This window comes from Misgurnus anguillicaudatus, chromosome 11, assembly GCF_027580225.2.
Source record: "Misgurnus anguillicaudatus chromosome 11, ASM2758022v2, whole genome shotgun sequence".
Lineage (NCBI taxonomy): Eukaryota > Metazoa > Chordata > Actinopteri > Cypriniformes > Cobitidae > Misgurnus > Misgurnus anguillicaudatus.
Window position 1 is genome coordinate 37,605,183 of NC_073347.2, and position 15,253 is coordinate 37,620,435.

Sequence of the window (15,253 nt, forward strand, 5' to 3'; positions counted from 1 at the left end):
TTATCTGGTATGATGCGCTGGTTTACACTTAACACGACTCAAATGGACAGTAGCGTTAAATGAATTCCGTCACACGCCTGCAGGTGGCAGTATGAGCTCAGACGCCTGTCACGAACGGACATTACATAAGAGAGATAGAAGAAGCGTGTGACGTCATCACGTCGCGACGACATGGCGGTCTAGCGTGAAACTAATGAAGGGCAGCTCGTGTAAACATCACAGTGAGTGTTTAAGTGTATTTTCTCTAAATGAGAGATTTCTAACACACTTCTTAGATATAATCTGAGCGAGTGTAATGTCCGTTTAATTTTTCTGGTGAGTAGACTGCTGATCTGATGTAACGTCACTTATAGTTTAATGCATTTCATGTGTTGGTGTATGGTGGATATTTTACCACAATCTTTTTTTAGAGGCTTTGATTCAAGCAAATGCGCCATATTCAATACTTGAACAGACTGATTTTTAACGTTCCTAACGTGATTTTGGTTTTAGGTTAATTGAAATGTAAACTGAGACAGTTAAATAGAGCTGCAGGAAATTAATTTTGCTGCCTTTACATCATGTCTATTATAAACACATGAATATCTTTCTTCTGTCTTCAGTTTAAAGATGTCCGTCAATCTTCTGTCCACCGCTCTGCGGTCTCTGTCTCTCTGTAAGGTGGCTTCTCGGAGCGTCCTGTCTCAGATCGTGAGGTCTTCATCATTATCATCATTATCATCGTAAACTGTGGCAGATAATGTTTAAAATGCTGGGTAATAACATCAGCTGATCACATGTCAGATCGTGAGCAGACCCGTCGGTCCAGCTGTAGACATCAAAGGTTTGTCGTGGCGAGGCTTCATCACGAGCGCTTCGCAGCAGCAGAACCGCAGAATGTGGAAGCAGAGGGAGAAATACACCATCCGACCCATCGGCATGAAGAAAACCGGAGGAAGAGACCATACAGGTGCATGTTTAAAGTTGACATATCAAATCAAAGCTGACCATTTTCTTTTCAAATACACAAGTAATCGGGTCTGATTGTGTACTGCAGGTAAGGTCATAAGGCATGGGATCGGAGGAGGACACAAACAGAGGTATCGCATGATAGACTTTCAGCGTCTGCGCTACGAATCAGGAAAAGAAGACCAGCCCATCGTGGAGAAGGTTGTTGAAGTGAGATACGATCCGTGCAGGTCAGTGACTGCAGACCCGATGAAAGCTTCTAGGGATCCACCGATATGGATTTTTCAGTGCCAATACCGATTTTTGTTTCATCAGCCTTAGCCGATGACCGATACAGGCTGCCGATTATTATTATTATTATTATTATATTTGGAGCCGATACTGCTTTTGCTCACAGGATTTACATTATAAAAATGACACAATGATGATGCCAAATGTTACAAGTCTCAATTTTAAAAAAGTAACATTTATTGAACTTAAAAAAACTATATGTAACAAATAGTAAAAACAGGTGAGGGTGCTATGGAACCATGAACTATCAGCAAAGGATATTGATTTCTAGCACTTTACTACTACAAATATATAGGGGTGGTTTCCCGGACAGGAATTATCTTAAACTAGGAGTAGACCTTAGTTTAATTAGGAAATATAACTAGTTTTAACAAACATGCCTTAATAAAACATTACTTGTGTCCATTTTGAGGCAAAACAAAGGGCACTGATGTATTTTAAGATATGTTAAAAAGAGATGTTATTAGTTTGGAGTTTTCTTACTTTTATTTTAGTCTAGGACTTGTCTAATCCCTGCCCAGGAAACCGCCCCATAGAGATGAGAAATAAAAACCCGCTTTGTTCAGCTATGATCAGCTGTTAGGCTGAGCTTTTGATGTTGTCATGGAAAGCTTGGTTGTTTTTAGTCACCTGACCTGCAATCGCTTGCGGGCTTTCAGCACTCTGTCTATAAATAATGGCGGAAAAAATCGGCGAACACGGCAGCCACATATCGGCCAATGCCGATACACATAAAACTCGCAAATATCGGTCTATCAAGGTTCTCGTCGACCCGGTTCTGATCTCATTATGTGCCTTCTTCGCTCAGATCCGCAGATATAGCTCTGGTCGCCGGCGGAAACCGTAAGCGCTGGATCATTGCAACCGAGAACATGGGGTCTGGAGACCTGATCAAGACGTCCGGTGTGATCGGACGTATGGCAGTTTTGGCCAACGAGGGAGACTCTCATCCACTGGGCGCTCTTCCCGTTGGGACGCTCATTAATAATTTGGAGCTGTACCCTGGAAAGGGAGCTCAATACATACGGGCTGCAGGTAGGTCTCTGTGTTATTTTAAGCCCGATTTAAAATAAAATCATAATGACTTTCTAATTATTGATTAATCTAATTAGTGTTGTTTTTTTACCATCTAGGCACATGTGGTGTGTTGCTTCGCAAAGTTAATGGCACAGCAATTGTTCAGCTTCCTTCTAAACATCAGATTCAGGTAAAAAAAAACACTCTTCACATGACTTGTCTTGTGCTTAAACAAAGGTCTTAAAATTGAAACTAAACAAAATAAATCATCTAGTCAGGAAAAGACTCAAACGTATAAAATAGGACTTCACAAAATTACAAAACTCACAAATGAAAACAGATCTTTTAAATGATGTTTGACTTTTCAGGTTCTGGAGACTTGCGTGGCTACGGTTGGTCGCGTGTCTAACGTTGACCACAACAAGCGCATCATCGGTAAGGCCGGTCGCAACCGCTGGCTGGGCATCCGACCGTCGAGTGGCTTGTGGAAGAGGAAAGGTGGCTGGGCGGGCCGCAAGATCAGACCTCTGCCTCCCATGAAGAGCTTCATCAACCTGCCTTCTGTTGCTGCAAAGTCATGATGATGTCATCAATCACATGACCGCACGCATGTGTTGATGTGATCTATCAGGACAGGACCCTTGAACGCGCGTCACGACTGACACAATAACAAACAAAAAAAAAACATCAAATCAACACACGTTTGGGTCTTCGGTTCTGTCGACCAGCTGCTTAATGGCAATAAAGAGAGACGTGTGTGTATGAGAATAAGAACTTCTTGTTAAAACACATCTACATGTGAAGATAAAGGCTATAAAATACCAAATGTAAAACATTCAAACTTGCAAACTGTTTTATTAGTAACATAAAAAAAATGCTGCAAAGGTGGTTGAGTAAAGAAATCAGGTGTGATTGAATCAAATGTTCTTGAAAAGTGTTCAGTTTTAGAAAAAGCAGCTTGTGATGAAATAAAGTGAAGTTTGGCATTCATTACAAACACACAGACAAAACAAATCACCCAAATCCTCTTAAAAGCTAAGGAGAGATGAGATAGATTCACATAGTGCTAGAATACTGAAGGTCATTTCATGGTAAAAGTGCAGGACTGACCGATGATGTCCTGAAATAATCAAGATGATCCTAAACATCAAACATGGATCTTCTGCTGCTCTTTAAATATCTAAATTTGAATGCATGCACAGCCAAATTATTAAAGAATCACCTGCGATAGTCTGCAGCATTGAAGGAACAGTGTTGTGTTTCAGTCATACACTGATCAAACACATGATCGCTGGCAGGACAGACGGATGATTTCACAATAGATGTGACATGTTCCTCTTGTCTTACATGATGAAACATCAACTGTGATCTATTGGATCGACGAATTAATACTCGGTGCTGTATGTCACACAATGCATGTACACGTTCTGTAATAAAATCCACTTTAGATTTCACTCATGGTTTATATCACAGCATTTAAAAGTGTCACTCTAATGTGTTATATATATGGTGAAATAAAAAAATTCTCTGCTTTATCATTTTTCCCCTTCATTTTGTCCAAAGGTTTATCCTTTGCCTTCTGCACAGTGTGCTTTAAGAATAAAAAGGGAAATATATAATTCTATTTAAAGTGTAAATAAAACATGACATCTAAATTCACGGCAAAACTTCAATGCACACCTCCAGTACCATCCATCGCTAAATGATGGCAACCTGTTTTCTTTTAAGTAACTACAGTCATGACCATACTGTGAGGAGGGTTTAGTTCTTCAGTGCTAACTTTAGAGAGAGGAAGTCTTCAGTGTGTTCTTAAAACTCACATCTCTCCGCTCACCTTCACGTTTCTTTTCTCCACCCTGCCAAGTCCAGTAATTCACCTGCAGGCCCATCAGCTCTCCACCTGGACACAGACACATCTTAATACCACAGTCAGTAAATAAACTTCAACAGTCTAAAATGTTTTTCTTTAGATTTTCTTTTCTTGTGATATCAGCCAGATGTGTAGTTGAACACAAATGTGCACTATAGTGAGTAATAATGTCATACCCTAACTCCAGTGAAAGCAGCACACGTTAAGGTGTGACAGGCTGGGGAGCGGGCAGAGATGTGACTCCAATGGCATCGTCAGAATTCATTGAAACAACTAAATCTGCAGATATAGATGCTGTTATAGATGCACGCAAGTACAGACTTCTAATAACAAACAATGAGTACTTTCATCAACAAATGATGCAAATGTGTAGTATGTTTGAATAATGTTTGTATGAATTCTGCCCTTCTTCTGCTGCTCATCTGTAGTGACCCCCGTGAACTCATGCGCTGACATGATTGTAAATATTTTAACATAGGACATCTGAGCAGAACATGCAGGAAAACAACTGTGATTGGACATAGAACAATCATGGGAGGAGCTATATTGTAATATCAGGATGTGTGCACTGTTCAATAATAGTTTTCTGTTACATAAACCGCACATTGGCCCCTATAATACAGAGATGCTCATTTCTTACAGTAAACACCATAGAGGAGTTTTTCCTCTACGTCCACCTCCAACGGTTCATGACCACCATCCACATGATAACCAGGGGCCTCATTTATAAAGCGTGCGTACGCACAGAACAGGGCTTGAAACGTGCGTACGCCAGTTTCCACGCAAATGTTGTGATTTATAAAGAAACAAACTTGATGGGAGAATGGGCTTGCAAGGTGGTATATTAGGATGATTCATGTACGCACACTGTGATTTATAAAGGGAACATTGCTTTGTTTTTTAAGTTTTCATAATATTTGGTGTATGCCATTTTTGGCTTTTGTGCGTACATAGACTTTTAGTAAGAATCCTACGCACAGTTTTATACATGAGGCCCCAGATGACTTTACTGGCAGACGGCAAACATCAAAGAAAGTGAATTGCATCATTTCTTACAATGGGTACCGTCAACTGTGTGCTTACCATCATTTATCAAAATATCTTCTCTTTATGTTCATCAGAAGAAAGAAATGTATACAGGTTTAAAACAACATGAGGATGAGAAAATGATGATATAATTTTAATTTTTGTGTGAACTATCCCTTTAAATGTTTTACCTTGTATTAGATTGGCAGATGAACAGCAGATGGCAGTAGCACACTAAAGTGGGTTCAGTTGTGTTACAGACACAAACATGTCACATTCATCTAACAGACAACAATCTAAATACACAAAAGGAGAGAGTAAAAGATACCTTTATCTTAATGAAGGATTTACATGCGCACAATAAAGTAATATCACGATTAAACAGAAAGAACTTTATTTTTCTCTAAGACAGCAGACGCTTCTAATACACACATATATATACAACAAAAACACAGAGTAATACAATAAAATATGAATAAATCAGGAGAGTTGTGTAACACATTTTCCCTCCTTTGTTTCCTATTTTCTCTCACTGCCCGAAATCAGCGGATATGAAAGCGTTCACCCTTCAGACATGTGAGAGATGAAGAATCACATCTATGAGTTGAACACAAACTTCACAGCATTCATCTCTATAGCTGACTTATATTCATATTTGTTTGTTTGGTCTTGTGTTGTTTGTGACAGAGAACATAATGAAACCCTAATCCATACCAGCCCATCATTTACTGCTCTCACGGTCAGACACGATGCAAAGACAATCAATACCAGCATTAATATTTTAGTAAAATTGAATGTTACTGTACAAAAAGCCTATTTATTCTGTGTGGCACCACTTAACAAAATTGAATTAAATTTAGTCACATTATATAAGTGCATTAAAAACCTTACAGTGACAGCATCACTTCATAATTTCCCAGTTTTCCAGTGAGGTAAAATCCCAGCGTTACTCTCTCTTTACTGTTATCATACTAACATCAACCTTTCTCAACAGTTTGAAAGTAACTGATCTCAGAGAGATAGTTTACAAAAGTTTTTTGTGTTATCAATGACATTCAGACATTAAGTCTTATTTAAGTGCAGAAATGTGTTTTGGTGCCGTTGGGTTTGGGTTAAATATGAAAACATGACTTGAACGTGAACATTGTGCTCTGAATGTCTCTGTTTTTATGCATTTAGCAGACACTTTTATCCAAAGTGACTTACAAAGATTAGAAAACAATAAAGCGAGTTGTCATAGGAAGGCAATAATGCAAGAAGTGCATATAACAAGTTTTGACTATTCTGAAACAATACCTGAGAGAGAGAGTTTCCTTTTAAGATAGAAGAGATAAAAACAAATAAAACTGCAGTCAATATCAATTTGTCAAGTATTTTGTGAACTTAGATTCAGAAATTATAAACACTGAGAGATGTATTTCTCATTTTGGCATTATGATGTTTTGTCATTTGAAACATCATTTAATAGTTATGTATTGTTTGTGTGATAGCTGTTCTTCTATCCATGGTCAAATTACATTAAGCAGAAAAATCCAAAAAGCACAAATGTCAGTCGCGTTTATTAAATACTTAAAGACTAAATGAATATTTGAAGGGAATCATTGTTTCATAAAGCCCAGCTAGCATCTGATCGTCCGGCCTCGTTCAGTACAGTCAATTCAAAACCTGAAAGTGAAACTTACCTCAGTAGTTTAAAGTGCATCTTTTCTCACGACTGACGGATCTTGAAGTTCAGAACAGCCAAAAACCTCCGTGTAGTCTTTGATGTCCAGCTGACCTTTGCAGATCGCATCAAAAATCTGATTGGAGTATGCGGCACAACTCCTCGTCCTGGCTGGATTCCTTGTCTACTGGATCTCCAGAAAATGTAACCTTGAAGAGATGTTTGAGAAATGTTATGATACTCTCTCTATCTTTCTTTTTTTATATAGGGATTATTTTAATACACTGACTGTAGCAATGTCGGACACATGTCAAACACATGAAAGGTTTTAGGGACAGATTTATTTTCTGGATTTAATTGCCAAGTTTGTTTGCTATACCCGCAGTCTCATTGTGGAAAACCATCAGATATACAAATGAGCCTGTTTAAATATCACATACTGTGAGTTTCACGGATTCTTCAGTGGAATTTGTCATCTGTCCTACAGCACCTTAGAAAGGTTTAACAGTAAAGAGAGTCGCTCTCCTCACCCTAATGCTTTCCTGAACAATACTATTAACACGTTTGTAGTTTCACTCCAGGATAAAGACACTTTAACTATGAAGCCCTGCCCTGGCCAGCAGTGACAGCCAAGAGTCCACATCTGACACTTATCTGCAAGCTTGCTGTTTTCCAAAGAAACCCTTCTTATACTGGACCTCCTGTACCTCTTCAACAATATACTAGATTAATATATAGGCCTACACATGCACACACGCATGCTCGCACAAACACACACGCACGCACAAGCACACACACGCGCGCCCATGTTGGCATATGTGGTTTACAGGGGCAATTCCATTGACGCAATGCACCATTTATGATGTTTTTAAGACATTCAGTTTATCAGGACACGTCCTCTGTCCCCATAAACCACATATAGCCCCCCCCCCACACACACACACACACACACATACATGAAATCACTGCTTGACTTTAGAAATTGTCCACATTTCTAATCTTCAGACATTGATTTTTTAATGATAATTTGAACAATGTTCAAAACAAAACCATTTGCTTTGTTATGTTTGTTAAGGTCAATTTCATGAAAATACTTTAAGATGAAATTCAACAAACATAAAAGTTCACTGTTATCAGAAAATGTTGCAAAATGTTTACCAAAAAGTTGCAGTTTATACTTGAATCACTTGATATTGTAGTGTTATTTCAGATTTGATGACATTGTTGACAAAGAAAATTATTTTTTAAATTTTATGTTTATTCTTTCAAATATAAGCTTGTAATGTTGAGTTTTATCTCTTTACTTGTTGTTTTGGTTTATGGCTCAACATCTCAGGAGAGAGAGAGAGAGAGAGAGAGAGAGAGAGAGAGAGAGATTTGATCTTGTCTTAGTTTCTGGGCTTAAGTGAGGTCACTGTGAACTCTATGTGCACTTTCACTGTATAATACATTATGTTGAACACATGAATCCAAAGAAATAACCTTCATCAAATCATCCATCAAATCATTTCGGCCTCTTATATCTCAGCACCTTAAAGAGATGATATTGAATGAAAGAGCATTACTGTTAATGGTAAAGCGCTGTACAGTGAGCTGAATGTATAGGAGTTTGTATATGCAGGTCTTGGTTAGTGCAGCGGTGAATTGGTTCACCTTGATATCAGCGAGTTATTATGCAGATTCAGCTTTTCATTGCTGTATTCATTACAGCCGGACACATTCACGCTCAGATTCTTTCAGTAGATCATGTACATTACATACACTTCACATCAGCCAAAAATTACATTCAGATCAAATTCATTACATCGTTTGACTCGAGACAGAAATATTAGCACAGGAATGATTTTAACCTGAAATGAACCTGCTTAATAATGCTGCACATTCACATCTTACCCATTTCATTTACAACGGAGATCATCTACAAGTGAACATGATATGATATACAGTATGTGCTGTTGAATCCACAAATCTACTGGCGAGAAATAAAACCCTTAACCCTGTAAGAAATGTCAAATCTACATCTTCCTCTCTGTCTGACTCGTGCTCCAGTTAAAGTCGTCACTCACAACAGAATTGATTTGATTGACAAAGATATTTTCCTAATAAAGAGAGAAAGATCTCTAGATCTGAACGTCGTATCTGTAGGATCTACCGTTTTAGCATAGTCATAGTTGGATCTTTCAATCAGAATAAGAGACATATAGTAAGTGGATTTCTGGGAATAATTTCATGGCTGTCATATATGCGGTATATACACAGCAGATATACGAGAGACCTGGCAGATGGGATGTCGCGCTGTTTTTATGACAATGTATTTGCTTTATTTATCACAGACGGGCTCAGCGCTGGACACTTTCATTCATGAGCTGAGCTTCTGCAATGATGTGGTCATCAGAATATTCTGGATATTCTTCATTTCTAAGTTATTTGGGATAAAAATGTCTGCTTAATGAATAAATAAATGTGCCAACCTTCGTAGAATGCTCTAATAAATGACTTTTTATTTGTGTCATTCTGTAATCTTTGTTTAAAATTCACTGTCACTTACATCATCATCAAAGCACCACACCTCTAAGACCACATTTAAACTTTTACACGGAATGAGCTGATGTCTCAGATTTGATCAAAACACTTCAGAAACTTTTCCATACGATTTAATCAGAATAAGACTGAGAAATCCTGCTCATTGTCATTCAAAGCTGTTGATCGTTTTAACGATATATATATCTGTAGGTGAATATGAACTCGCACAACCTTGTCAGCTTTTTCTTCTTGCACTTCTTCTTGGCAGATAAAAGTCATTAGCAGTCCAGGCCCAGCACTTTACTCACTCAAGACATAAACCTCAAAGATGAAACTGAAATAATGCACCAATTTTCCAATAAAACAACATGGAGAAAGTTTCAGTTAATGCATGCAAACATTTGGCCATATTCCCATAGCATTAGTGATTTCATAATGATCTCTATATCTCACGGCCTGTCTTTAATCTATAGCAATCATGTGTGATGAATACTGAGATGAATTAAGATGTTTAATGAATCCAGATATATATAAGATAACACACAATTCACAATCAGATCAAGAAAATCTTATGATGTTTTATGATGGTGACAATATAAATCTGTTCATCACCCATCAGTCCAGATGTTTAAAGTAATCTACAGAAATAAACTAGGGGAGACCGGGGCTGGTTGTCTCATGGGTTGGTTGTCACACTGCTTATTACAGACACACTACATGGCGCTGTGGTACAATTTTGATATCTATTTGTTAGCCTTTAATAGCTTACTCATTTGCACTTGAAATTTTGCTGAGCAGACACAAAACATTGATGTTAGGAGACAATTTTTTATTTTTATGGGTCACTCAGAGTAAATTTTCATGTTGGTGTTGTTTTTGTGTTGAGATCTTGTAGGATATTAATCATTCAAAAACAAAACACTCATTAAAAAGCTTAAAGTAGTAGCTTTATTTTGAATCATCTTTTAGCGATCAAGTTAAAGCCGTGTGGCAGCTAGCTTAGCATGTTTGTCAAGAAGTCAGTTGGGGATGGTTGTCACATAGTTTGCGGGGTTGGTTGTCACATAAGAATATTGGACACGTAGACCTTTTAAGACTGTTTGTCTGTTTTTGTTTGCTGTTAAAATAAAATAAAGCATTAAATAAAGAGGTTTTAACACTAAAAATTATTTCATTTTATTTCTCAACACAGTAGACAATAGCCCAGCTGCACTACTTCCTGAGCTTCGGCCGGCTTCTTGTTTCCTGTCTGCCATTGTTGGACGGGCTGGTTAATCCAGGTGTGCCTGACCTCAGTAGTCCCAAAAACAATAATCGGGCGCACCTGGATTGGTCAGTTTGTCCAATAATGGCAGACAGGAAACAAGGAGCTGGCTGAAGTTCATAGTGCAGCTGGGCATAAAGCCTGTTCAAGTAACTGATCACCCACTTTAATCCCATTGTTTAAACATGAGGGGCATTAATAACAACTATCATAGGGGTGGATTCATATTAAAACTTATTTGGAGTTTCTAGCTTAAAAAACTAAAAAGTTACACATTATCTTTTCAGATCCCAATTTATCACTGAAATCCTATTGAATCACTATAGGGACAACCAACCCCATACCCTGTGACAACCAACCCCGTGATGGGGTTGGTTGTCACATTGTGTCAGAGTGTCTTTGATGGTTAATTACTTCCTGTTACAATACATTCGAACAGTAAAAAGTATACACATTTAAAGCCAAGACTCCAAAGTTTAATTTCATGTAGGAATTACTGCTGAAAGATTTTTTGAAGATGAGCAATTCATGCATGAGTAAAAATTGTGACAACCAACCCCGGTCTCCCCTACTCTGTTGTTATTGATTCTTGTTCAAGTTTTGAGTGACATGCAAATGTTTTCTATTTTATTCTGAGAAGTTTCAGACTGCTGGATGGTTCATGGATTTATAATGACATTTTGTTTGTCATTAAACAGATGCCAAAAACATACAATGTTAAAATGATGCAAATGATAAAATTATAGTTTCATATTTAAGCACATTTAAATTGACCTAAAAAAAAAACAGAAAAACAAAAACAAACTCATTCTTTTAAAATTAGACTGGGGTTGGGTTAGGGGAAGAGGATATACAGTTTGTAAAGAATAAAAAAAAACATGACATATGGAGAGTCCATGTAAAGCACATTCTTCAGTCTTTATTGTCATTGTAACAAGTGAATGTACAACGTAATCAAGCGCATACTCACAGTGCAACAACAATAAATAAAAATACAAAGAAAAGTAGATATATATACTCTATAGATATGTTTGTCCCTGAAACTAAACCCATAACCTTCAGCACTGCTAATGTAACGCTGTACCAGTTGAGCTACATGAACACTGATACCAGATAAAATACATCATGCAGATACCAACAGCCTCCTAAAGACATTGATTTAACTAGCAGCTGCAAATCTGTATGAATAATTCATATATGATAACTCATCAAATCAATACGTCTGTGTTGAAGGAAAACAAACGAACACTGAACATGATGTTATAGACTTGAGCTCAGTAGCTGCACAATTATATAAAAATGAATTTATGAACATGACGAGATTACCTCAACTCCCTTCATACAGACTTACTATCCTCTCGATCGCCTTGTTGTGCCATCAGGTAAAAAATCACTATCGCTTACCTTCTCTGGATCTGTTCCTCATCTGTGAAATGATCTGCTGGTCACGACATGATCTGCTGACTCTGTAGCCATCTTTAACAATCAGCTAAAAACCCATCTAATCTGTCAACACCTCACTGATATCTTTTCTTTTTTAACCTTATCTTAACATTCTCTGTTCAAATAAAGAAATAAATAAATAAATGAATAAAAATGACCTTAACTATGTATACTGTGTTAGACTTGATGAGATTAGTTATGTATTGCTGTTCTTGTGTTGTTCTGATTGTTACCTCGTTTGTAAGTCTGCTAAATGACTAAATGTTAATGTAGATTGGGTTGCTTCGACTGATTTTGTTTTCATTTGTTTCAGCAAAAGAAGGATGTAAACACAATATGAAATATAACCATATAAGCATTTTGTGCATTTAGTACCATATACATTACACCTGCTTTTTACTTGCATATAATTATATGCCTTGCCTTGCCTTGGGTTGGGTTCAATGTCCACATATACACATGTAACTCATACAGTTATAGAGACACACTGTCACTTCATCTCTCTCTCTCCACCTTATTTACAATCTTTTACAGTTATATCAGTTTATATGTATACACTGAATGAAAACCCCAATAAGTTGACTGAACTCAACTTTTAAGTCCCCAAATAGACTGAACTTAAAGGTAACATAGAATGATTGAACGGAGTATTTGAAGAGTTTGGTTCCAAAACGCAATAAACGCCATTTTTGAAAAAAATGAGTTACTGCCAAAATCAGCATTATATCAGGTCAGTAGTTAAAAGTAAATTCTTAATTTTACGCAAAATCCAATATCCGCCGTGTTATTCTGTCATCTTTTCTCCCTTTTTTCCCAAAATGCGACAAACGCCACTCCCCCTTTTTTACAGAACGCAATAAATCCATTTCTGATATTACAGCCCACCGTTCACGCAATGTAAACAAACAATGGCGGACGCGCTGAGTACACAGAGTCCTAGTTTTCCTCATCTACTTTGTACTATGTGATCAACAAACAAAACAAAATAATACTTTAATTGCATCGCTAAACCTGTGATGGTTTTCTGTGATGGGAAAGAAACGTAAGCCATCAGCATCTAACAATTTCCCTGAGAGGCACTCGGGAGACGGGTGCTTGTTCTCATGCTAACACATTGACCCCAGAGGATCTTATGAAAAACTTTACATAATTTTACTCAAAGTCAACGAAAATCGAACAGGACCAAAAACATTTTACAGCTGATCTCTGTGAAAGACGTTAAGCGAAGACGTCAAGTAACCGCAATGACAGGGTTCTTAATATGACAAAGTAAGTGTTTTGATTAATGACATTAATGTTTATATTTTTAATTAGTGTGTACAACTAGTCAACTAAATGAATATAACATGGCAAAGATGAATGCACATTTATATAGGCGATTGATTCAATAGATTTATAGCATTTTGAATGCTATCATGGATTTATTGCATTTTGTGGAAAAAATTATCCGTTTTTATAATAAATCTTTGAAAATCAACTTATGGATTTGAATTTTTTATGTTTTTATAACCTAAAGATGCTATGTGAAAGTTTGTAACAGAAAATAGTTGTTTTCATCTTGTCACTTTCTTGGTATAGAAAACACGTTTTTACCAAAATTTGTCAAAATGGATTTATTGCGTTTTGGAACCAAACTCTTCATTTATCCTTGTTCTGTGATGTGACATACAACATTTTTTTTGTTTGGGTCTATAATGCCTTCCTTAGAAGCTTCCTAAAACCTCTCTCAAAAAGCTCTATTAGGGTGGGGGAATTTAAACAAGTGGTTTTGCACCTATTTGGCTCCCCCTACTGGCTTAACTTGCAATCTCATTACTGATTGGCTGACTTTGCTGCCAATTATTTTAAAGTGGAAGGGCAATTAGATGCCTGTGATGTCATAAGCATCAGTTTTTCAGATTGGGCTGTTTTCTGGCTGACATTTCTAAAAGAGGAATTTCTATGAGACTGAGATGTTTAGCATGTTTAGCACTTTTTGTATGTTTGTGAATGTGGGTAGACTACCATTATTCAACAAAGCCCAAAGGTAAAATGGTTTTTCATTCTCTGTCCCCTTTAAATTGTTACGTGGTGTAGTCACAGAATATTTTGCTTATTTTTCCGTGGCATTATCACGGATCTCTGAATTTTTCTGTGGCCATACCACAGACTTTTTTTTTCTGTGTCATTGTCACGGATTGGTAACCCAACTGTTTTTTCCTATTTTCAAACCATTGTTGCTTCAGTTTAGGGTTAGATTTGGTGTTTGCGTTAGGATTGCACTTTAAGTATTTGTTTACACTATTTTTTCTGATTTATTCTTTTATATTTTCTAATCGTCGCTGGCGTTAGGGTTAGAGTTGGGTTTGGGTAAGGATGTCATTTTATGTAAATCTAACCCTAAACCGAAGCAACAATGGTAAGAAAATAGGACAAAACAGTTGAGTAACCAATGCGTGACAATGACACGGAAAAGAAAATTCAGAGATCCGTGACAATACCACAGAAAAATGAACAAAATATACTGTGACTATACCATGGAAATTCATGAGATCAGGTTGCTTGTTAGGTAAACCAAACTTGGAGATTGTACAGTGCATTAAACAGTTAAGCTACCTGGTGTTCATAAAGACTGAACTTAAATTGTACAGTTGGTGATTTTCTGTTCCTTTGGAAATTAAACCCATGTTTAAAAACGTTGTTATGAGCCTGAATTCTGCATACATAAGAGTGCCATAGCTGTATCTGGTCATAGTCACCGCAGATGATTTATTTACCCTCTTTAGATGAATCATCTATAAGTATCTATACTAAGCATATTGGATCTGAACTTCATCTGGTTTGGCTGGGTTTATGAAAACTCTGCACTTTATAAATCTGGTTGATGTTTCTTAGGGCTTACAGGAAGATTTGATGGCACAGCTCTTAATGTGATTTTGTCCTTCATCAGGTCTGATGCTGTATATGTGACGGTGTTTTGCATGCACTTCTGTGTGTCATATACTCACACAATTTACACTTATAATAACCATAGTAAACAGGTCACATGTCCGAGGTATGTTATTCCCAGAAAATAACCAACTAAAACTAATAACACACAGTAACCCGAATGCTGCAAATCATTTTGAGAGGAACAGTTTACACAATTAAATATAAATATGTTTTTTAATAAGATATATGACATTATATTTAAAAATGATTAAACCAAATAGTGTGTTCATGACATTTA

At 37.0% G+C, this 15,253-nt stretch overlaps 1 protein-coding gene and 1 long non-coding RNA gene across 3 annotated transcripts; one reads left to right on the top strand and one right to left on the bottom strand.

Moving 5' to 3' along the window:
• The first annotated feature begins 68 nt into the window (after positions 1 to 68).
• On the top strand, positions 69 to 3,791 carry mrpl2 (mitochondrial ribosomal protein L2). Of its 2 annotated transcripts, none has more exons than XM_073873618.1 (7): positions 69 to 221; positions 603 to 695; positions 792 to 949; positions 1,037 to 1,178; positions 2,048 to 2,274; positions 2,373 to 2,446; positions 2,625 to 3,791. In XM_073873618.1, exons 2-7 carry the CDS (start codon positions 610 to 612, stop codon positions 2,835 to 2,837), a joined length of 900 nt encoding a protein of 299 aa, XP_073729719.1. In that variant the 5' UTR covers positions 69 to 221; positions 603 to 609; the 3' UTR covers positions 2,838 to 3,791. The 2 variants fall into 2 exon arrangements, with proteins under 2 accessions (XP_073729719.1, XP_073729721.1); XM_073873620.1 differs by having other exon boundaries at positions 197 to 315.
• A 511-nt stretch (positions 3,792 to 4,302) lies between these two features.
• On the bottom strand, positions 4,303 to 7,581 carry LOC129416493 (uncharacterized). Its single transcript, XR_012372267.1, has 3 exons — positions 7,195 to 7,581; positions 6,835 to 7,024; positions 4,303 to 4,405 (listed from the first exon to the last, which is right to left on the bottom strand). It is a non-coding gene; the product is annotated as an uncharacterized lncRNA (long non-coding RNA).
• Between the last annotated feature and the right edge of the window lie 7,672 nt (positions 7,582 to 15,253).

Excerpts from the sequence above, each read along its gene's own strand:
- mrpl2 (XM_073873618.1), top strand. The coding sequence starts at position 610 with ATGTCCGTCAATCTTCTGTCCACCGCTCTGCGGTCTCTGTCTCTCTGT. Across the intron at positions 696-791 it reads GTCCTGTCTCAGATCGTGAG|CAGACCCGTCGGTCCAGCTG; the intron begins GTCTTCATCATT and ends TCAGATCGTGAG. Across the intron at positions 950-1,036 it reads CGGAGGAAGAGACCATACAG|GTAAGGTCATAAGGCATGGG; the intron begins GTGCATGTTTAA and ends TGTGTACTGCAG.